The 25,844-nt window shown below is 32.7% G+C and overlaps 1 protein-coding gene across 2 annotated transcripts in view; it reads left to right on the plus strand.

The window, feature by feature from the left end:
- Window positions 1-25,844, plus strand: part of LOC128986903 (kinesin-like protein CG14535) — a 205,866-nt gene that overhangs the window by 36,749 nt on the left and 143,273 nt on the right. For both annotated transcript variants that reach the window (XM_054407508.1, XM_054407509.1), the window contains exon 2: window positions 3,306-3,664. In XM_054407508.1, the coding sequence (XP_054263483.1) occupies window positions 3,306-3,664 (359 nt within the window). The remainder of the gene's footprint in view (window positions 1-3,305; window positions 3,665-25,844) is intronic.

A 25,844-nucleotide genomic window follows, 5' to 3' on the forward strand; every position in this document is an offset into this window, starting at 1 on the left:
TACGCGTAAAACAATCTACTTTTCACATGTGCGATCGGAAAACTAAATTTGAATTTGAACCGTCATCCAGACTTTGTTCCCTTTTTACCGAAATCTTGATTAAAGATGGGAAAATGTCTTAAACAATCGGTTGCATGCAAATTGTTGATTAATAAAAGTGGAACTCCTCCGCTAAGTTTTGTTAGAAGACACTCAACTTACTAGAAGCTTATTGTGGTTATTGTTTGGATTAAAAAGATCCAACATAGATATATTTTTCATTATTTACCAAACTAAGCGGTATAAAATTGTATAAATGGTAGTTTAAAACCTATTAATACCTACGACTATCCGCATTACTATCCTGATATTTAGCCCAATTTGTTAATACCACGGGAAAAATGTGATTCGGATTCCACTATAAACTGTAGGTCCCTTAGTTGCCAATAGCTGTATGGACCATTAATTAACAGCTATGTCGGCCTTAGTGGTTAACAAGACTACAAGATCACGTCACTCATCCTACACTCATATTTGGGTTAAAATACGCACATAGTGGTGTCCCCATCTTAAATAACTGATATAATTGATAATAGTATTATTTTAGCGACCACCTAATTAGGCTAAACTTTAATACTACGCAAAAATGTATAAAAAAGTCAGATTTGTTTGAATTGGATAGTCGTGTGCTTATATTTCCTATAAACGCTATAAATATTGTATTTTTAAATTTAAAACGCAACATCAATTAATATAATATATGAATAACTTATGAGTGCCTATTGTTAATGTTACGCAAAAAAATGTCCCTGCACTGTAAAAAGTTATATTTGATGAGCTTTCTCCGTAAAAATTTCGTACCATTCTTTGAAACCAACATTACCTTTTGGATGGAATTAAACGAAATTAGATCATTAGGCTCACAAATAATTGTAAGATAAATCGATACATAAAAAAGTTAGCTATTAAACATAATAAAGGAGAAACTTGATAGAGAATAGAATAGAAAGATGACTAATTTTCAATTTATTTTTCATGGTACGCCGAAATAATGTATAAATTATATTCCTGGGATGTTTTAATATTTTAGTATTGCGAAATTGGATTGAACAAATATGAGAGAGAAAATAAATATCGCTTCGTAATTCACAATCAGTCGTCAAAGAAATGCTGGAAGTCAGCAATTCTTAAAATAAACCTTCTGCAACATCTCCCATCCAATTTAAGTGAAAAACTTTAAACTCTTCCCTAGCTAAGAGGCTTACAGCCGTAAGACAATTAGAGGGCTTTTATAATTGAGCTCCCTTGATAGCCTTTCTGTTGCACTTAAAATTAATTTCCCGTAATTTTTTTCTGAAAATAAAAATTATCAAACGTTATTCTAGTATAGGCCTAAATGGTTTATTTCGGAAAATAAATTACGTAAAAGTGAAAGTTTGTTTATGTTAATATCATTTTGTTTGTGTATTTGTAACATTTACAATGTTATCTAAGGACTAAAAAATACCTAAATCTTTTTTAAAATATACACTACACTATTAAAAAAAAAACAACAATTAAGAACATTATTAGAGAAATACTATTATAAAACATTTGAAAGCTGTATAAGCTATTTAATCATTTATAGCTCATTAAAATAATGTAATCATTAATCAGCTATTTAAACACTTATTTTTAAGAAAACAACTTTATTCTTACTCGTATATTCTATTATTTTACAAACATTTCCCTCTTAAGTAGCAATTTAAGACAGTTCAATGAAAACAAATAAAATAAATAGTGTTTCATTTGTACCAAAACGTTGTTTTTAATGTTTGATACAGTGCCTGTGATCTTTTTTGGCATTTAATAATGTTTGACCGTTGTATTTTAATCAAAACAATTAAATAATAATTTTTAAAATTTGATTTTGATACTCCCTGGTGTGGATTAACGTCCGCACTTGTGAGTACTACAACTATCCCCAGTACTATACTTATAATTCGACCAATTCATAAATTTCAAGGCAAACGTGGTTCGAATTCCACATTAACTGTAGGTCCCTTTTTGACTACAAGATCGTGCCACTCCTAAAATCATCTCCATTCATACTTGTGTTAACATATTTTACCTTCGTATCGTCACCAGTTTAAAGTATTAAAATATTATAATCTTTTATTTACCCTACGCATACACCTTTTGTAAAATGCAATTTCCCACATTTGCCCATTATCTTTAAAGATTACTGGACACATTAAGCGTGTGAGGGTGAGTTTGGACAAGATCGATAGCAGTTAGTTGTCATCACTCATGGACACGAGCGTGTAGTCTGTCCGTGTCTGTGTTATTAATTACCTACGTAATTATACTCATCTATTTCCGTACCAGAGACCACGACATGGGAACCGATTGTGGCGCTTTGTACTCAAGATGCGTTGGATTTTCTAGTTTCGAATGCCTTTGAAGGGAAAAAATATGGTTACAAAGTTATAACAGGTATTGTGAAGGTTTTCCAGTTTTTGTAGGTATAAAAGTTGTGAAAATCAGTTATAGCAAACTCATGATCCAGAAATATCTTGTAGTGATTTTTCAAAGATTGAGTTTTCAATATTTTTATATAACTAATGGTGGCATTTATAATGTTGATCTTGGGCTACTACTGACTATGATAACTGAGGCACCGACAAAATGGGCTGTTATAAATTACTGAAATTCGAATACACCATATTTTAACTAAACTGAGCTGAAAGGATGACATCATGAACCATAGCATCTCATATGTATCATACTTATCATGGTATCAAAGACAAAGAAACGCATAGTTTTGAAAGTCAACACAGCCTGTGATGTAGTTAAGCGAGTATTTTCATTTTGATCTAGACCAATCACCATTAATCATCTGCATGGCAGTCTTAATAAAGCACGCTAGAAATATGAAGGCTTAAATAGAAAGTAAACATTTGGTAAGTTCCTTTTGCTGAGCCGTAAGATATTTCAGGATCGGAAATAGGACAGAAACCTTCAAAGGCATGGTTATAGTAATATGTTTTCTGTGATATAGTTTACATAGAAAGTATCTCAAAATCGTAAGACGCTAGTTCGATTCCGCGAGAACTAAACTCTGGACGCAACTGCAATTTATCTATCAAGGCTATCAAACAAAACGGCAACGATAGATGGTAGATAGACCAGATCACAAAATGTCGTGTCATGGATAAACTAAAAATAAAAGTAAACCAAAAAGTGGGTACTCGGTGATCGTTTGGTTTAGTGGTGCATTCAAGTTATGGCAAATCAACATAACCAACTACTCTCATGGTATGTTTACTATTTCTTATCACTTGCAGGTGAACCCAGACGCAGTGACGGCCCCGGAGTTCCCCCTAGGCCGCGTGTACCGTCCCCCGCCAGAGCCCGAGCTGTACCGGTCCCCTCCTAGGAGCCGACCGCCCGTCACTCCAGCGGCCAGTAGTGCGCCGACCGTGGAGGACCTGCCACCGCGACGGCCGCGCGCCACCATGGAGCGGTACTCGCGCCACCAGCTGATCACCGGCGCGGTGCCCGTGGTCGGGGAGGTGTTTATAGACGGGCCCCTGAGTGGTCTCCCGCCCGTGGACCGCAGGAGGAGTTCTAGTCAGCCGCCCCCGTCGCACACACAGCTAGGCACCCCTGCGCAGGCGTCGGCTGCTGCCGCTTTTTTTGCCAGGTAAGTGATAATAATTATGTATATACTGTATTTGCTGAAAAAAATATATATTTTTTAATTTTATTATTGAATTTGACAACATGTAAACAAATAAATTTGAGTGTAACCTACATCTATATTTAACGTAATAACTTAATTAGCCGGTAAGGTTTTTAACCTTCAATGGTTTTAATAAAATTCCGGGTTTGGTTTTTATTCAACTTTAAGTTTTTGCAAATCGTTCTGCAAATCTTTCTGTTGTTGCATAATATTAATGAAGATAGAACAATTATTTCGGCAACGTAGCAAAATGTCAGTTTAGTTTTTGGACGTATGTATACGTAGTTGGAATTGTGACGGTGTCATCATCGCGTTACTAAATCGTACTCAAAGACAATTTTTAATTACTATTGTACAGTTGTTGATCTGGGAACACTCTCGAAAAAAAAGGTACTTTATATGCGAAGAAACCCCAACAACTTTTGATTGATTTCTGCCTGCAATAACTTATCAAAATAAGCCATGTTCGACTGTTTTCGTAGGAATGTTAGAAAAGTTATTTAGGAAAGGTTCCAAAATGCCAATAATGTGATGTTTCGTGACAATTTTTGAACATCGTATTTTTTATGAACTGTCATTTAAATCATCAACATTGTTGTATAAATTTGCCAGAGACTACAATAAATAAACGCTCACAATGATTATACTTTAATCTCAGTATAAAATACAAAAAGTTTTCACCATACAATGTTTTGATTTAAACGTGTTGCTAGATCAAATCAAAACGATTGCCAAATTATTCTCGGAAATTACTTAACACTTTTTCAATATCTTATATTTTCAAAGTGTAGGTATTTACTATCCAGCTATTTAGCTGGATGTATTTTTACATTCTTTAACTTTTTAAATATACCGATAAAAACTTGTTTGTCGTTGTTATGCAATTAAATTTTACCTACCGAGTGTATCGCGTTATTCTAAACAAAACAAAATTAATCGCTAAATATTTTTATTCTTTTTGTTATTAAAGTTAAGTTCAATTAATTAATTAAAGTTGTTATTTCAAGCCTGGTATATTTAATTTTTTTTGTTTTACAAATAATTGTTTTAAATCCATTTTCTCTCAAAAAAAGAGTTCAAAATGTGTCTTATAAACGATCTGCAAGTTTTTTTTAGCTATATTCCTCAAGACATATCATTAAGACAAATGTATTTAAAATTATCTGTAAGTAAAATGAATCAAATTCTTTATTATTTTACTTAATTCCATCTGTTTGGTTAAAATTAAAGCAAATATTAAATGTTTAAAAAATTCAGTATTTATACGATTGTATACATTTTACATAAACACAGGGTAATTACCAAAGTTTCCTCATATTAACTGTGTTCCCAATATGATTTTTTTGTGTGTAATAATTTAAACAAATCATTTCAGTCAAATAACAAAATATCTTCTACATTACAAAAAATCTTACTGAAACTTGGAAAATTCGTAATTTTCTATCAGTAAACAATATTAAAATCCAATTAGCAATATTTATAATGTATACTTACGAGATGGACTCGGTATAACACCAGGGAGCCCCTAGGGAGAAATGTCCATCCTCTGTAGATGTAGATCATCACCACCTCATTAGATCCATTGTTGTTACTGGCTGAGATAACATTGTCTCTACACAGTTAGCTTGGCCTACAGAATACAGCTTAGGTACAGACATTTATGTGTTATACATATTTATCGAAAGTTGTCTTATATTGGTGGGTAAAAATATCTAATATAGCACTTATACGTGTATTTCAATCCTTACGATTCATTAATTGAATTGTAAGTATATTCTTGATTGTTTACTGCACTCAATCATCGTATATCCTAGGTTTATTTTTGGCAAAGGTTAAAATTTGTTGATCATTATTTTAGTTTTCAACCCCCCCCCCCCCAAAAAAAACGGAAAACTTACAAAATATTTAATACAAATATTTATTCATATTATCTATTTATCACGCACCAGCATCTCGCTAACTATTCTATTTTGTATCCGACTCATTTAATTTAGAAACTTTATTTACTTACAATTAGGTTTAAAACATCCCAATTTCTTCTGTAAATATCTCAGACTAGCCCGAGTCCTCATCTATAGTTGGCAGTGGCGCATGTAATAGAGTTAACGGGTAGACAATAACCTATTTATAGGTACTTTCTCACCGAGACCACCATGGCACAAAATCGGCTTGTTACCACTAATTATGGTCAATTTCCAAATCGATCTTTACATCTACAGTACTCGCCTAGGGCAGCTACCGACCGCTGCGCTGCCAAAGGTGCATCGATGTCAGCTTGTTTTCTTTATTAAAATCAAATGTGAGGCGATTAAATTTACTGATGCACGTTGATGATTAAGTCATTAGTTGTCTTGTAGTACACGACTGGATACAATTATAATTATATGGCAAGTATAGACTGTGTAGTACAACGGGATTGTACGATCAAAACATAAATTATGATACATTTTAAAATGTAAAATATTTTTTTTATGTTTTATGTTTAATAAATGTAAAGTCTGTTGTTTGTTTAAAGTGAGATAATGAATAAATAACGTTAATAAATTGTTTTTGTATTATTTTAGGTGATTTTTATAATTATAAATTAAGATGTAAATAATCCCTCACTAAAACGAAGTTTTTTGTGTTAATCTATTAACTACTACGTATAGCGAAAGATTGAAATACATTATACAAGCACTCAAATGTTTGGATTTTGGATGTTTTACCTTATTTATTCAAAATATTTATACTTTTGTGTATTCATCCGGTTGGTTGGATGATAATTTTGTTTTCAAATATGACGTGTTAACGTTATAGAGATTTTAGTAACACAAAACATAGTTTTATAAAAATGTAATTTAGCAAATGTTGAAATACTGTATTGTCAAAATATTACGTGTAAATAGTCAACATTTTGTGAACTTACTTTAGGTATCTCTAAAATTATGACCTCCTAATATAGTTCAGCTGTAGCTATTTTGGAAAACGCTGAAAAAAACTTATCATTTGTTTTTTTATTACATGGATACATAATGCAAACACTATTCAAACTATTTCTATGAGTGTATTCCTGTTTTTTTATATTCTATTTAGTACTAGTAGCTTTACTGTTATAAAATATGATATTACTTCGGATAAAAAAGTTTGTATAGAGAAGTTACTTTAAAAATACATTTACACTATGTTACCACTGATTACGGAACAAAACGAAGTTTTGCAATCTATGGAGTCTCAGTAGGATAATAAAAGAAAATTATAAGAAATATGTTATTTAAATCGGCATTTATAAGTTTTTAAAACCTTAGCAAACGTGGCCAAAAAAATTGTTATTATAAGTTTTTAAAACCTTAGCAAACGTGGCCAAAAAAATTGTTATTTCAATTTTTCGTTTTTGTTTTTAATGAAAGCAAAAGATATTACAAATTTGTAACGTCAATCCCAGAACATTGACCCTATGACGATATCGAAACGGGAATATATGTCTCAATTAATTTTATAATATTACACAACACATGAACAAAAAGACACATTTGATGTGAATATAATATAGATATCACGTTTGAAATATTTTTAAAATGTACTACAGCATCTAGAATCAAGCAGGATAGTTTACAAATGCAATGGGACGTTCAATTTATTTACAACTAGCTGTGTACCCGTTCTACGCACGGGGATCTTATAATATTCAGTTGAAACCTTCTTATATAACGAACAGCAGTTGGTTTGCATATTTTAAGATATGCTGGCCAAACTATTATACATAGCTTCATTTTATGTTGTTTTTTGTTGTTCCGGATCGGTATGACAATCAATAAAAGGTTAAATTACCTCTGTGTCTGCCGGTCGATCCTATAACGGTAGGCTTACTTTTATTTTTACTATCTGATCTCGTTTGCATGGCTCAATCACGTCCTGGTTGAAGTTCGTTCGCTACGCTCACTCACCTGTATGTTGGAGCTCGTTCGCTGCGCTCACTTTCCTTCAGGTTAGCTCGTTCGCTACGCTCACTTGCCTTCAGGTTAGCTCGTTCGCTACGCTCACTCGCCTCCAGGTTGCAAATTAGCTGTTGTCATAAATGTAAAAGAAATAATAGTGCTAGTGCTGCACCCTGTTGGTAATCCTTGTAACTTTAATGCTATTGAACATCACAGAACAGAACCAACTTGTTTAATTGAAACAGCTGTTAAGATTCAATAATTTCATTTCTCATAAGGTTAACATGGGCTTCCAGAAATTCCACGTCAAAAATCGACAAAAACTTGATTTTCAAGGGTTTACTGTTAAATATCTAACTGTCTCATATTCGATGAAATACGTCTAAAACCATCTCATATATGTATAGTATTTGGAAAATAAGTTTCAGGCGGGACAGTGCTATAGTTATTGAGGAGTAGTTGTAATAAAGTGCGTATTTTAGCGTTACCAAGAGAATGACAGATAGACAGACAGACAGACAGACAGACAGACAGACAGAAATTGAGATAAGGTTTGATTCGGTTTCTCTGACCTATGAAATGTAAAAATAACCAAAAAGTTCATTATTCTAAGCAATGTACAGACAAAACTCTAATTTTATTTATATAGATCTGAATCCGAAGGGAAGCAAATGTCCTGATTCCCCCCCCCCTCACCCCCACCCTGTCAACACAGGGATGTTGATCTTGGGAACATCTGATAAAGTTTGCCAATTAACGTAGATTTATTCGATCTCGTAGTAAAACAAGTTCGACGCTCGTTGAAAACTTTCTAGAGCACTTAGACGGTTGGCGACAGATTGAAGAAGCTCTTTTTGCTACATTTTCGATTTGGTGGTTGAAAACCCCCAAATGTGGAAAGGGGTGATGAATAGCTTTTTTACCGATTTTCCAAATTATTTGGTCGGTTCACATACTGCATTGTGTGCTTTTGAAGTATATTACCAGAAGACTTTCTATAACCTTTTCAATTGTATGTAGCAAGTCATTGTTCTTTTGCGTGTAAAATTTTGTGGCTATGTTTTTTTTTTACTGTGAGATGCAAAATGATAAAAAAAATTCTTGTATAAGAGCTAACGATGAAGAGATTATGAGAAATATGAGCTACCGAAAAAAAATTATGTATGGGTAATGTAAAGTTTAAGGTGCCTATTATTTGTACGTGGATAGCCCAGTAATAAAACACAAAATAAGGAAAGTTGGACCTATCTTTTAAGTTTTTACCTTGACCGTGAGTATTTTGGATATGCGTAATTTCGTTACACTAATACCTATCACGTAAATTTTTAAATGATCGAAGTTGACATAAAATGAGGTTACCAACCTATGTGTTAAAGTGTGAAATATTTTTGATTGATGACTGAAGAAGAAAGATTTGAAAATGCGGGTTTAACCCCGAAACTATAGTCATCCACGGCAGCAGGTTGGTAACCTCATTTTATATAAAATAATCAATCCTGGAGGCAAATTATATATAAAACGATGGAAGTTCTTCACAAATTAGGCCTTCATCGCTGAAGTATATAAAAACCTATATATTTTATTTAACCACGACAAATTTAATTTGGATAAATATTTCCAAGACAATTTCCTTCCCTATTCAATTCAATTTCAAAACGAAAAATCAACTACACACCTAATTGTTTAATAAAATCACACCTATAAAAATTACAACCCAAATTAAGCACAGATATATTTACTAACACGCCACATTCTGTTTTTCTCATATCACTCGTTCGCTATCTTAATTTGAAATCCGACAATGCAGTAACAAACCCCTAAACTTCCTAATTGATAATTAGTTAATTATTTTGCTGGGAACCGTATCAATTTACGAATGGAGTATGAATGGCTGCAATCTAATATAAAACAATGAGCAATAAAGTAACCGACTGTGACCGACGTACTGGTGGTCCTGGATAACATCCGGAGGGATATTAACATATTGATGTGTCCGGAATATCTTACTTGACCAACCGATCAGCTTTGATGTATTACTAAGGTCTTATAATCGTTGTTTGTATAATGTTTCGTGTAATATATTTAGGATCCGTGTTCGTGAATAAAATGAATAGGGTTACAAACTACTTAGTTTGGGAGATAAATGTGTCTAGAATAATATTACGTAGTTGAACACTAAAAGTATAATGTATGTATTTTATTTGTTGCACGGATATATTTTTGTAATTGTAAATTGGTATATTGTCTTGTCTCAGGAGAGAAAAAACACACTACGATTGTAATCCTAGATTTCCAAGGAATAGTGCTTTAGTTTATAAAGGTGTTTAGGTTTACTATACATTTTAGCAGTTGCATTTTAAATTATTCTAAGTGAACCATCTCTTCATTCAGTGTTTGGAGTCATATCAATTTTACAGGCAAGTTATAACAGAACATAATAAAAAATAAATCCTAACCACATCTCTCAGAGTCACCTACTCCGCACTTGTTGAGGTTATCCATTGTACGATCTCCGTTTACTTTACCCGCCCATTCATTACAGCCGGAGACGGAAGAACAGGTTGTGGCGGGAATGTTGATGTGTTGAATCAGAGGTTTGTGACAGCTGATTACAATGCTGCACAGAATCAAGGGCGCCAACCTGCCGCGGCGAAATACCGCACGCGATCACAGACCCGATCCACAATGTTGATTGGCCTCGGTCGATTGTTGGAACCGGTTGAGTTCCGATGCGTTTAATTGATAGATATTTGGGAATATATCTGTGTGAGTTTCCTATTCAAGATGCATATATCACATTGAAACACTAGTTCAAACATACTTTTGAAAAATAATTAAAATAAACTTAGTGAATGGGTGGTTGGTCTGTATTGCAACGGATTATATGGCAACAATGTTTTGGGTTCACGTCTCTGTTATCATTTGAGTTAGTTTTTGTATGAGCAAGCTGCATGGTAGATCGCAGACGTAATAGCCTTTATCACGACTTTTACCAATGAATTTGCCTGTGTAGTAATGCTGCAACCCACTAAGCCTATCCTAAATTGATGAGTAAAATCATTAATCCTAGTGTCCTAGAATACAAAGGTAAATTAACACGATCCTAATGCCTCACCCCTTGATTTACTTCATACGTTTATTAATATTCTGGTATATACTTTAAGTTGAATGAAAGGGTGTCTTTCGTGAGTTTGACCTCAAATATGGAATGACAAGCTGCTATACCCGTGCTTTGCAACGGGAAGAAAATGTGACCTAGAGAGCTATGAAAGTGGTGCTGATGTATGTTTTAAAATACAGCAACTCTATGATTTATTTTGAAAATATAAACTGATTTAAAAGCGTAAACCTACTTACTTTCAAACCCCTACTTTTTATGTTAATATAGATCCATAAGAATATGACAACATACCTTATTGTAGCAATAGCATTAATTGATTCATATTGATGCTTCATGAATGACATATTTTACCATAATTCTTAAATTTTAGCCAAGCCTCTTCACATCTAGCTTGCTATATAAATTAAAAAATGAAACTTTGAGCAATACTTTACAAAACGTATACAACCTCTCTTTTTAAAACCAAATATAACCCTCCTCAATCTACATAGTGTCACAAACATATTTTTTTTTGTAAATAAACAAACACCAGTTCATTGTACTGACCAGCTGTTTCATTATCTAAATTAAATTATTTAAACATTTGAAGCATGTCAGGAGTAGCCCTTTGGAAATCAGCCTGTGGGGCAGGGCCCTTAGAAAGTTCGTCCATATCAATACTTTTCGGCAAATCTACACACTCTAAGCTTCATTTTGATGTGCCATATGCCTATAATTTTATTTAGTAAATGACCTTAACCGTTTACATAAAATTGGATTGTATCACTTTAATAATATAATAGATGCTTTCCCCTACCCTTACTAAGTGTGTCCCCTAAAAACTAAACAAAAATAATATTAGGCCTAGTAAACTTATTAATATGGACACATGAATAAGTTGTAGGCTATTTATTTATATATACTCTGTTAAAGTTCTTTTTACATGATTATGCTACAGAGTAATTGGCATCTGTTATTTTGTTGGATTTGGAAAATAAAATAAAATAAATAAAGAAATTAAATATTATAGACCGGTTTTTAGTACGTAGTGCTTTTTGAACACATTTTAATACTTACAACGATCAAGTTGAACATTTGACAGGTGTTAAATAAACAGACACAGTGTATAAAACACACAGTTGAACAGTGTATAAAACACACAGTTGAACAGTGTATAAAAGTATATTTGACAGGCGTATAAAAGTGGCCACCACACCATAACGCTAGCCTTACCATCATCAACATTCAGTTACCGAATGGCCCCGGTATCCATACCTATTACAACGATTACTCTGTGCTCGTTACTAAATAAACAGAAAGTTTTAATCAGTCCCAGAGGTAAACGTTACTTTTATGATTGTGACCCTAATAAAGATTTCCTCCTCCTCATAACGATGTAATGAGGCTCGTTGGCTCTCGTGAGGATCGTTTACGAGATTTATACGCGATTCAACGGTTGATCCTGGTGATTAGATGATCACTGTTATCGCGGTGATTCAGCGCCGTTTAGCGGGATCGGGGTCAGCTGTTAATAGAAACACAGGGACGCATCAGGTGTTTATGAAATAACTGTTTTGGTTCCCACGGAAGTTGGGGGGTTTGAAAGTAACAGGTTAGACTAAGGTGTTTGAAAGGTAAACACTATACTAGAGCAGGCCAACTTCCCATAGTTGATGGAGAAATATTGTGCGACACTGTTCAAGTGTAGAGACGTTAATGATAAATTCCTGTTGATAACTAAGCTAAACTAGCTACTAGAGAGGGGAAAACACTAAACACACGTGAATTAGTCTATCTGCCTACCTGTGTTGACAAAACATCACTAAATAATATTTAATAAAAAAAATTTTTGTTAATGGTGGCTGGTGTACCTATTTGTTATGTAACTAAAGTAGTTTAACATTATACAATGGCCTACGTAGCCTTAAGGTGCTTGCTATTAACCAATTTATTTGTCTTAGATTAGAGAGGTTATTAATAGTTATCAAAATTATACTACTGAATAATGAATGGTTGATTTTGTTTGGCAGCTAAGTTGCCGCTAAATAAAGAATGTGAAAGATTCTTTTTTCAATGTAGTTCTGATAGGAAACTTGTTGTGTTTTCTTATTTTTTTTACCATAAATCCTAACAAAAACAAACGTTCATAATTTAATGTAGAATCATCAGTGGTTGTAATATTTAAGCAGTCATATTGCAACAAAGCTGGATTTTTAGTTTATTTTCTAAGATTATAATGGGAAATGTTTATAAAATTGGGTTTTACGCTGAAATATCACGCTGATGAGTAAATACAACAGGAAAATTTGGACGTGTAGTCTTAGAATTTAAGATTTTTTCTTCACTGGTAAATCTAGGTTTTCGTTAATATATAAACCTGTTTATTCTTGGTCCAAACAGAAAACATTTTTTTGTGTAATTCAACCACATCACTCGTTTTCCACACCTCATTAATTCAATTTATTAATCCATTAAGGGACACACATAATATATGCAAATTAGGCCTTAATTAGCATGCCGAATCAGCAACATTCACACGTATGTGATTAATGTGTGAAAATATTTACGCGGCATTATGTGATACAAGAGCGAGGTGATTAAATCAAATTTACAACGTATTGTTAGTCTCCGAAAACAAACCTATATCATTACGTATGTATGTTACGTGATTTTAATTATGGTTCATCTGTTAAGTTTCTTAAGTTACTTGATCAAAATATCTGAGTTTTGTACTTGGTTGAATTACGTATATAGTTATGCAAATTTCTTACATTAAATTCATCAAACCAATAATCGATTAAATTATTAAATCAGTTAAATTACAATTACAACTTAAAGTATGGCGTTCTGTTAAAGTAAGCTTTTTGATGCAATGTAAGTTCACCCTATCTTTGAGAATTATAGTTTCTGCTAAAGGTAGAATATGACTTACATTGGGCCCGAAGCACCAAGTCTCGGCATTATTATGTCACAAAGTCATGTGATTTCATTGATGTCATTGATGATTTCAGAATTCTCAGAACACAAGACGAATTATTTGGTTAGGTTTATTCAATAATACATTACGTATATTATTGGTTTGGGAAATAAAAGAGGTTTTGAAGAATATATTTTTGTGTATCCCCAATTTGATACAAGTATTGTATTACTATTTTCATCACAAATTAATGGATGGAATTTACTTTCCGTAAATGTGTTATTATCATATGAGATGGGGACGCCACCTATGTGAGTATTTAACCCAAATATGTGTGATGGATTAGCGTAGAATCAATGCATACGTAGGCCTATACTAGAGCTAGAGGGTGATGCCTTGTAGCTTTGTTACTGACTAAGATCAGCTGTTTCAATAGGCAGGATTATTAATTGAAATCCCAATGATCAGAGATAGGTCTGGTTTCGAACCATGAACAAGCTACACACTTTTTCCAGAATCGAACTGGCGACCTTTTATCTACTAGGCGAGCACTTGACACTTAGCTACCAGCATAATGACACAATAACACATATAATGCCGAACAGGAAGTTTCCTTTTTTGTAAAACCATTCTTCCAAATAAATAAGTAATGTAGTAGCTCTAATGTACGTGTAACATATTAATATGTAAAATGCGGTGAATACTATAGTTCGGCCGCTTAGAAAACGACCTGCGCGCTAATGCTAAACCAATGCTGGAGGAGGTCGCTTTCTAAGCGGCCGAACTATAGTTATAAACCCTTACGGACGGAAGGCGATTACTACTGCCTTCTTGGATGGATGGATACAATATCAGAATCAAAACGTATTTCTACTTACTGTTACACGCTGGTGACTTAATTCAACGCTATTTCCAATTTAAATCATACTATTTGGATTTTAATTTTATCTTTGTAGATTTATGACGGTATTAATTGCCAGTTGTAATTGCCAGTGGGGATGTGTGAAAACGTCGACTCCAATTAAAACCGGAATAGAGCCGTGAGTTATAAACAATGGGTATCGAACTCGTCGACGCCGTGGGAAGTCTTGCGTCTGCGTTGGTTTTGGACCTCATAAGTGGAGTTGCATTGTTAACTGTATATCTAAGTAATCCTAGGACATACGGTTAAAAGTGTCCAAAAATGTGTACAAACCTAGTATTGATTTGTTCAGCCTCCTCGCATGATTGTGAAGAATGCACAGGTGATTTCCTAGTGTCTAGCTGATTGTTTGTCCCATTGGCAAAAAAACCTTCAAACCCACAACTATGTGTAACGGTTCTGTTAATACTGTTAATACGGTTCAATGAAATGGCGACCATACATAGTAGGTATTTTAAGCCAAGTATGAATGGAGATGAGTGTAGAATGAGTGGCGCGATCTTGTAGTCTTGTTAAAGGTTGTCATTCCTTAGACACAGCTGTTAATTAATAGCCCATACAGATAATGGCAACGAAGGTATAGTTTATAGTGGAATCCAGTAGTGGTGAACCCAGAAAGATACCCCACTTTAGACACGTTTTTCCCATAAGAATAACATGGGGATCATTTTTTGGCCACCAATTCCAAAAATCCTGATCTTTGCCCAAATATCCCTATAAAATATTGTCAAACCTTATTTCTTAGTTATTCCCCATAAATATATTCAATATTAAGCAAAAATAAAAAAAAAACATTTATTGACCCATGTATGTGTATATGTATAGTAGTATAGTTTGTCGCCGCCGTTTTTTGTGGCACGAGGTTTTTGGGCCAACTCCCCCCCCTCCCTCCACACCACTCCCCTCTGCCCCATGCACAATTGCTAGTACATCTACCATTCCCCTTTCCAGTTGATATATTATATTTCATGTATGTGCGTGGTTTGCACACGAACTCGGCTCATGGCGTGGGCACGCTCCGGGCTCCTGCTTCTTGCCTCTAGTGGTGGGGCTGTGAAATGGTATCCTTAGTGGAAATCCATGAGTTCTGGCTACTTGGGAACCCAAGCCATTTGACATACAATAAATCACCCTTCCTCCTAATTACCTTTTCTACTAAATACATGTCTTTATACTTGGTCTTTAACAACTCCTCTGTATAGAAGCCTCCTCTGATTATATTACCATTTTCATCTTTCAAGATATAAGTCACAGGCTTTGTATTCTTAACTTCTACTATTGTAAATAGTTCCCCTGTCCAATTCGGAGTATAACCTTTACTAAAAACATGTTTATACTTGGAAATCCTTACGCTATCACCTACCTTATATCTTGGCTTTTTAACTTGCACTACTTTAGAAGTCCTTTCATGCAACCTCTCATGCACATATTTACTGTTCTTAATATTCACTTGGTTAGGCTTCATTCCTATAGATCTATGCACTTTATTATTATATTTTCGAATTAACTTTGGAAGTAAATCCAACCATTTATAACTCCCCTGAGCACTAAATTCTCTATATAACCAATTCTTTAAAGTTCTCTGAAACCTCTCCACAATTGCAGCCTTAGTTGTAGAAAATGTGTGATAGTGATTAATATTTAATTTTTTCATTAGTTTGCTAAAATATTGATTAAAAAATTCTTTTCCATTGTCGGATTGAATGTTTTTAACCCCCTTTGGTAGAATGGTTTTAATGGCTTCTGTAACCACCAACCCTGTCTTATTCTTTAGTGGAGCAGCATAAGCTTTTTTAGAAAATGTATCTATTAAAGTTAAAATATATTTATTGCCAGAATTTTCTCTAGCATAGTTTTGCATATCAATTAAATCTATTTGTACAGTTTCGTTTATACCCAATACTTTAAAAGACCTTCTAATGAAATTCTTTCTTGCAGGCTTATGAAGTTCGTATGCAATTTCATTCATTTTTTATAACATCATCCTTTCCTGTAACTCTAAATACATCACCATTAGCCCCAATCAATAGATTATCTTCCATTCTTTTAAATACATAGTTTTCTGGTATATATGGTCTATTATCTATATACTTAAATCCACTCAAAGATGTGGGGTCAGCAACTAATAAATCAGGATTATATTCCATCAAATTAAAAATTTTTTCTCCATATACAAATTTTGATCCATCGTAATGCATAGCTTGTGACATTAGACAAATATCATCCGAATGTTCCCCCTCTGGTAGATTTCTTATAAATTGTTTTTTGGCATCCCAACATTTTTCTTTTTTATCAAAAGTTATAGTCTGTTCTTTTATAACACAGTCAGTTTCATCAATGGCAGGTTTAACACGTACTAACCTTTTATTATAAAAACTCCAATAGCCTGCTTCCATTTTTGGAACTTGTGAAACATTCACAGCATCTTTACTATCTGTACCTTCTATCAAATTGCTAAGTTTCTGTTTCTTAGCATTCCAAACACCATTCTCTGATTCTAAAAATTCATAATTATTATCATCCTGTATAAATTTACCATCTTCTTTTCGTATTAAAGTCTGTTGTAAAGTGGGCACATCATCTAAACTTTCACCCTTTTCTACATTAGTAATTTTCCGTTTCTTAGCATTCCAAACACCATTCTCCGATTCTAAAAATTCATAATTTTTATTGTCTTGTACAAATGTACCACCATCTGTTCGTATTAAAGTCTGTTGTAAAGTGGGCACATCATCTAAACTTTCACCCTTTTCCACATTAGTAATTTTCAGTTTTTTAGCATTCCACTTTTTATTCTTAGATTCTAAAAACTCATATTTAGTTTTACCTTGTAAAAAGACATCACCTTTTCTAGTTAATGTCTGTCCTAAAGTTGATACATCATCTACAAACTCCCCATCTTTAACATTACCAATTTTACGGTTTAAACAATTCCAACTATCATCTTGTAAATTTAAAGTAGGTTCACTACTCATGGTTGCCGCCCTGGGTTCTGCAGGCTTATTATATGGATTATATAAACGATAAAATTTATCTATAAACATATTTTTATTTAATAAATAATTCCACTTTCTCTCAATTCCTCAATAATGGAATCTATTTCATTATCCACTCCTGAGTTACCGGCTTGGCGACTTAGCCAAAGAAGTCTTAACCTATCTACAAGCTCATTAGGATCATCCCAATAAATATAGTCTATTTTATTACCAGTCACTTGTCTCAAACCTTCACCAACAGATTTAAATAGAGGTTTAATTATATTAAGATATTTAGTATGTCTATTACTTGAAATTGGTGCACCATCTTTGTAACTCTTTAAATGTCCATTTGTAGCTTCCAAAATCTCTTTATAATTTTGCAAATCAGCCTGAGTATAGTTCTCAGGTTCTTTTAACGTTAACAATTCCCATAAACCTTTTGTCCCCTTGTAGGTTTTATTTGCAACTGTAACATCATCATTGCCAATATCAACTTCCTTATTTCCAATAAAAAATTTATTTGCTTCTCGTCTAATACCATATGTAGTGTCTGTCATACTACTTTTACTGAGGTAATTTCCTAAATAGTCTGATGCTAAAAGACCAAAATCTAATTTCTGTGGGGTGGATGGTTGTAATGGTTGTAATGGTTGTTGTTGTTGATATCTTGGTATCATTGATATTCTAGATGGAGTCATTGGGAGTATCTCCATTCGAGGCCTCTCTGATGTGATTTTCTTTAATTCTTGTAATGGCTCTATTAAAGGTTGGAATGTTTGGAACCTCTCTTCAGCCTCTAGAAACTTGCCACGTTTTAAAGCTCTATATTTCTCTCGTATTTGATTTGCAGAGTCAACCAATTCTTGTTGAATGTTTTTCATCTTTTATTTACATTTTATTTATCTCATTTGACAAAGGATTGTACTCAAACACTTTATCATGTATTATCAAACAATATGCAGATGTATTTGCTGGCACATTTTCTGCAGTTTCAATCTCTAATTTAATATCAACAATTCCTTCCTTCAATGTTTCGTTCTGTCTAGAACAATCTATTACAATTAGTGGATATTTCTTCATAAACTCAGCCCTACTAATCATAGGATCTGGGATAGTATTATAGTAAGTCTCTCTAAACCTCATAAACATCTCATAAGCTTTAGAGACATCTCCATTTTCAAAGTCGAGATTCAAATCACTATAAGGATAATATTCAGAGTTTAGAAATACTTTGAGATTTTTTAATTTACAGTGATCAAATTCATCAGTTCTTTTTCGTGCACTATTATCCCTAGCTGTTTGGAAACCAAATATAATATATCTAGGCTTCTCCAAACTTGAAGATGTCTTTACTGACCATGTATGTCTTGTGGTATTGGGATATGATGGAAGTTCATGCAGCTCTAAGCTTCTAAATGCAATTTGCAAATTTTTATTTTGCAATAACATCTTTTGTAATTGTAACTTCTCTCCATCTGATGGTATCACATGTGGCATCACCCATTGAATTGAGTTAAGTGTAATTTTAGGAATCAAATCAGCAGTGCCACTGGCTGGAGCACTAGCGGTTGTTAATATACAATTCAAATCATTTTTGGATCTTTTCAACACCAATTCTTGTTTGACATTTACTAATACCTTATTAAAATCCTCGAATACACCCATTAACAGCTCTAATGGCAAACATGTACTAAACTTGCCACCTTTATGGAACTCTTTTAAATTCGTGTCAGAATCAAATGCTACATTTGACAATTTAGTAGTTTTATTGTAAGAGCTCAATATTTTCATAAGACTAGAAATTCCTGGGTTTCTTACAATGTCTATTTCTTTACCTGCAACTTCGTATCTAATTTCATCAAATAAGAACGCAAATGCATTATTTATAAAATGACCTTTATCATGATTTTCAATTTCTCCCTTAATATACAGATAACTCCTACACGGGAGAGTTAGCAAATCTTGATTATTAATACATATTCGAATTTCATCAGAATTATTTATTGCTAAAGTGTTGTGGGGAACATAGGAGTGATTTGTAATTTTAACCACACTATCGTCGAATTGGGATTTCCCTGTAACGTCTAGAAAATCTTCCATTTTTATTAATAGAAAATTTTAACTTTAGTCCTATTGACTTTAGGAACCTAGCATTTTGTACACTTATAGATAAATTCTTATAAATTCTCATATCTTTTTTATATGACAAGTAATTGTAGTTTCTTCTCCATTGAAGTCAATTGCCTTGTCGTGCTGATCGGCAAATGTAATACTGACAACATCTAAACTTCTCTTATTTACAGGAAAATATATAATATTTCTTGGAACTTCAATAATTTTGTAGCCAGGAGGAGCTTCTGGATAAAAGCTATGTATGGTGTGTGATTTGTTGCCGTTTAAATAGGACCCGTTTGCAATATTACATTTTACTCTAATCACATTTACATTATTAATGTTTATTTTATTTGTAGATTCAAACTGAACACCAGGAGTAGAAACACCTTTAAATCCTAATAAAATAGACCCTAAACATGGTTTTGTAAAATCAAACACGTGGCTAGAAAGTAGTGTAGCTTTCATAGTTTTATTATTAGCTGTAAGGAAAAAGTCTGGGACTTGCTTTTGAATTTCCTTTGCAAGCTCAACCACCTCATATGTTCCTTCAGAAATTTCTATTGTAACTGGAGCATTGTGGTCATAATAGAAAACATCATCACCTTCACTAATGGTTAATTTTTTGCCTTTAAGTTGATTTAATTTTGGAATAAGCCCTTTGAATAAAAGTTTGGATTTAGTATTAATTAATGCTTCTCCATTTTTATCTACTATAACTTTAAGTTTGCCATTTAATAACTGGTTTAAATCATCAACTGAGATATCTCCTTTTGGTAATGTTATTTTCTCTACTTTGTAATATGTTAAAGTATTTAGAGGTTTTTTCACATTAAATATAGAATTATAACTTTGAAAATCTACTAATCCAATTACATAATCATCATTTAATTCTATGGGAGGAAAGAACACTGACTTTAGCTCTGGCTCTGTACCCGAAAATGTTATAGTAAATGAATCCATTTTTATAAAGAAATATTTTTTATGAATGATAAACATAAAATTCCACAAATAGAACTATTTAAATCTTGTATTTGATCAGTTGTATAGAATATTTTATATCCCTCAAAATATTTAATTACTTCTTTTGGAGGTTGGATTCCAAATGGGTCAAAATAAATTACAATATCTTTATTTTTACGATATGCTGTCCAATGTGTGCCAGATGAACTGTCTAAATTAACTATTCCGCACTCTTTTACTCTTGGTGTTAGATTTTTTAGCTCGCTTTTTAGGTACACCCCTCTGAAGTGAGGCACGTCTTTTGCGGCCTCTAACAGCTGGTAGTTGTCCATCTTTTTTATTAAATTTTAATCCCATTCCCATTTTTGCTTTTGCCCTCATCAAATTTGTCACTGCATAAGCAGCAGCTTTTTCAGCAAGACTTGCATCATTGGCTGTAACTCTAGTCCAAGCTAAGTCTGCTAATCTCATGTCTGCTTTGTTCCGAGCAGCGGTATCGGGATTATTCATGTAGAATATGTCATGCTCTTTACAATAAGAGTCTAGTTTATTTTTTGGAGGTACATTTTTAGCTAGATTCTCACGTATATTCGTTCCAGGTCCACAGTACCGATATGATGGTATGTGAAGTGGGAATGGAAGGTTATTTATAAGAGTATTCAATAACCCTCGACCCCTGTAAGGCTTTAGGAATAAACCTTTGCCCTTTTTACATGTTTTCTTATTAACATTTTTTACCATTTTTATTATATAAAAAATGTCTTTTATTCAACAAAAACACAAATTTAAAATAGTAAATACTAAGGAAAATATACCAAAGAAGTTGGGTCTATTTCCTACCAATATTCGATGTGTTATTTGCGGTCCAAGTGGAAGTGGGAAGACGGTTGTAATTTATAACTTAATTGTAAGAAAGGAAGGATTAAAATTTACAAACTTATATTTAATATCCAAATCGTTAGAACAAGAAAAATATAAAAAAATAATTGAAATATTTAGTTTGTGTGATGAAGTGAAATTACACACGTTTACTGACTGTGAAATCACACCAAATGATGTAAAATCACAGTCAGTTGTTGTATTTGATGACATAAATAGTCCAAATATTACACAATTTTTCTCAATGGGTCGACATAAAAATATTAACTGTTTTTACTTGTGTCAATCTTACAGCAAAGTACACAAACATTTACGTGATAATGTAAATTTCCTAATATTATTCAAACAAGATGATTTAAATTTAAAACATGTATATCACAATCATGTTGGTAATGACTTTTCATTTGACCAATTTAAAAATCTCTGTCATCAATGTTGGGATAAAACTAAATATGGCTTTTTCGTAATAGACAAAGAAAGGCCAAAGAATAATGGCAAATATAGATTTATGTTTGACCAATTCTATCAAGAGGATGGTAAGGGTAAATAAATGAAAGATTTTTTTTAACATTTGCATTTATTATATATCTACACATTTTAAACATCAATTTTATAATGACCAAACGCAAGAGTATTGATGCCATCTTCAAGAATAAACCTCTTGTCATCGTCAAACGATAGTACTTTCTTATTCATGGTCAAGGTTTGAAGATGATGATTTGTAGATTTAATTCTTGTCACATTCTCATAGTAATCTTGCCCAGTTGCAAGACAGTTCAAATAATGTTGATGTCTAAGGAGATGTTTAACAGTGGCACCATCAGCTCCTTTAGCTTTCTTCACCTCTAAAGCTTGCTTGTCTTCTTCATATAACCATTTTAGAGGAATGTAAGAATATAACTTTGGTCTTAAACCACAATATTCATACATAATATGACCACCTAATTCATCTTTAAACTTTCCAGTGACTTTTTTATTTTTATCAGAGTATAAGAAATGGTCTTTACTATATCCAGAGGTATCAAAATAGTGTAAGTCACATTCTATTTCCTTGTAAAAGTCCTCTGTAACTATAGCATACATTAATGAATCTGTATCTGTCATTAGAAATCTTTTATTCTTAAATTTTGACATATAATTATAGTGGAAATCATACATTATTACTTTACTGATATCCAAAATCGTCATTCCTAAATATATTGGTTTATTAAACTTTACAACTAATTTATTTAAATGTATAGCATGTAAATTGTTATCAAACTTTTTGCTACAGTCAAACCTTGGATTAGTGACATATTTTGTTAATAGTGACTCATCCTTGAGATATATATCACGAAACTTGCGTTGATTCATGATTGTTCGACCAAAGAGACTATTATTTAACAATTTATAAAAGTCTTTTTCGAAATCAGTTTTAGCACATTTGCGTTTTTCAATATTAAAATTAATATAGGGCGCAAGCCATTTAGACTGTCTAAATTTTAAAATTCTATGGTATTTTGTTACAATCAAACCCAATTCCTCATATTTTTGTAATGCTTTATAATGTAAAATATATTTAGTTTTGTCATTTAAATTTGGCATTAATTTGCCATTCATTTTCTCTGGTGCTAATGGATAGTCATTATGTAAATCATGTAAGCTTTTATCATATTTTAAATCAACTTCTAAAATGTATCCAAACTCATCATTTTGATTATATTTGTAGTCTATCTCATTCGTCCAACAAAATCCATCCATAGGTAGCTGCTCGCACATCGCTGTTGAGTATAGCGAGTTACAATCTAAATATATTAAATAGATACTCTCTTGATTGGGATCATAGTGTTCACCCATATATCTATTATTTGCTTTAGCGTAACGTGTAGAAATCATACTGACTCCTCCTCGAATCGCACTTTCTATGAACAAATGCATGTCAATATCTTTGAATAATTGTAATTTTATTCCTGTCATTCTAAGACAGGCCTCCCATGTAAGTCCAGGAAGTGAATACATATGTACAGGGTCAAGTTTGTAATCTTTTAAACACAGGTCTCTAAATGTCTCAAACACATCAGCCAGTAGCAATACATCTGTTTTAAGATATAAATCATGATATTCTTGTAAATTATTTATATTAAAATGGGTCCATACATTTTTAGCATGTTCGTATTCATTGGGAGAGATATGTTCTTTAGTTATAGAACTGTAAAATGTTTCAATTGGGGGTAGAGACTCTGCGAACTTATCTGGTCCCGTCATATATTCATAGGGATATACACCTTTACGTTGTAGTAGTGGATTTTGTATGAATCTAAATGTGTTCAAATTGGAAGCCAATTTATATAATGGAAGGGACAGAAAGTTGTATGAATCTAAAAATACTAAATCATCAACAGAGAATGATATATATTTTTCCATATCTTTAGCTATACAATTTAATTTACGTTTATTAAACTTTCCCAAATGTTGCATTATTATGTGACCATCATAATTTTTCAAGTTATGGAAGAATACTGGTATTTTCTTTGTTACTTTATAATTTAAATTACAATCATTGTGGGCAGCTCCACGGTATTGGCCAGAGGAATGGCAATGATCTCTCACCCTATCAAAATATAGGGGCTTTTCACAAATATGACAATGTGTTGAGTTTTGGAAAGATACCTCTTGCTCAGGGGTCATTTGAAGAGGAATATATATTGCCATTTGATTTTTAATATAATCATAAGTCTGAAATAATCTTTCAAAAAACACATCCATAACATTTGTGCCACTGTACAACTCTTCAGAAATAATTTTTGAATCTTTTACTACGACAAATGCAAATCCCGATGGAATATGTATATTAGAGTTTATAAAGCATTCAAAATCTGCATAAATTACATATGGGGCTTTAAGTTGATATTTATAATTTTTAAATTGTATTGTATCTTGTTTAGACATTTCCACTCGTTGAGCATCAAAGTTTTTACAATATGTTGTGTGACGTTCTAATATATCATTAGTGTAAAAATGTTGCAAACACAACTTGCAAAAATACTTCTTATTGTTATCTTTTGTAGACCGTAGCATTAACCTATCAAAATCACGAATTAAACAGTAATGTGATTTACGGCCTTCTTGCAATAATAATAAATCTACATGAGTATTACTATTTAGTTTAGTTGTTCTTAATGGATGTATAAATTTATCATATTCAACCCCAAATACATTAACACTTATATTATTCTGTGTTTCAAATTTATCTATATCAGATATTTTTACCGGATATTTTATATTTGCCATATTTAACTGACTTTCATAGGGTACATAATTAGAAATCCTTTCAGCATGTTCATTAGAGTTCCTTGGATGTAAAGCTGCTAAAATCGACCAAAGAAAGCATTTATTATCATAATTCTTTATATTTAAAACAGCATGTTTTGATTGAATACTTTTTGGTGTGGGGATATATGACTTTGGAGTTAGGGGTTTATACTTGTAAACATGCAACTGCCAATATTTAGTATGGTCATATATCCATCCACTGCCTTGGGCTTGATATTTGTGTATGGAAGCATCAATCTTTAAAAGTGCATTTTCAATTTGAGGCTTTAAATCTCTCTTCTCAATAGTTAAGATAGTAAGGCTTCTAAAATCCGCAATACAATCTTTCTCATTAACTAATTTTCCATTTTGATCCATTGAATATTTTATAAATTTGATTCTCCTAACTAACGTCCATTTTATCGGAAGAGGACAAGACTTCAGAGTATTTTCAAGGTCAGCTCTAATCGATTCACCAACAAATTTAATCATTGTGTATGGACATTTGATACAAGAATTGACATGTCTTCTAAAATGTCCAACAACATTCGTTTTACAGAAATTACACTTCTTGTGACTTTGTAATATATGTGATTTTAGAGCAATGTTACTATCACAGATTAAATTACAAACTTTGCATAGTTTCACCTTCATTTGATGAATTACCTTGTAGTGACGAATCATATTACTTTTGGTGGAGAGCGATACGGAGCAGTGTTGACAGGTGGGTCTCATTTTTATATATAACAAAAAAAATTTGTGTCACTTCTATTTATAGACTTTTCGAAAATTTCAAAATTTTGGAAATTTTAAAAATTTTCAGCTAGAAATTAAAAATTTGTAAAAATTACTTCAACAGATCCAAGACTAGCAAGGAGCAAGCCCAAGTGAGTGATGTTTTCACCACGTCACCACTAGAGGCAAGAAACAACCATGAGCCGGGAGCACACCCACGCCATGAGCCGAGTTCGCACATACATGATTTTGAAATAGAAATATAATATATCAACTGGAAAGGGGAATGGTAGATGTACTAGCAATTGTGCATGGGGCAGAGGGGAG

Source organism: Macrosteles quadrilineatus, unplaced genomic scaffold (genome assembly GCF_028750875.1).
Source record: "Macrosteles quadrilineatus isolate MER2022 unplaced genomic scaffold, UCM_ALF_1.0 Scaffold_2__2_contigs__length_208266976, whole genome shotgun sequence".
Classification (NCBI taxonomy): Eukaryota; Metazoa; Arthropoda; class Insecta; order Hemiptera; family Cicadellidae; genus Macrosteles; species Macrosteles quadrilineatus.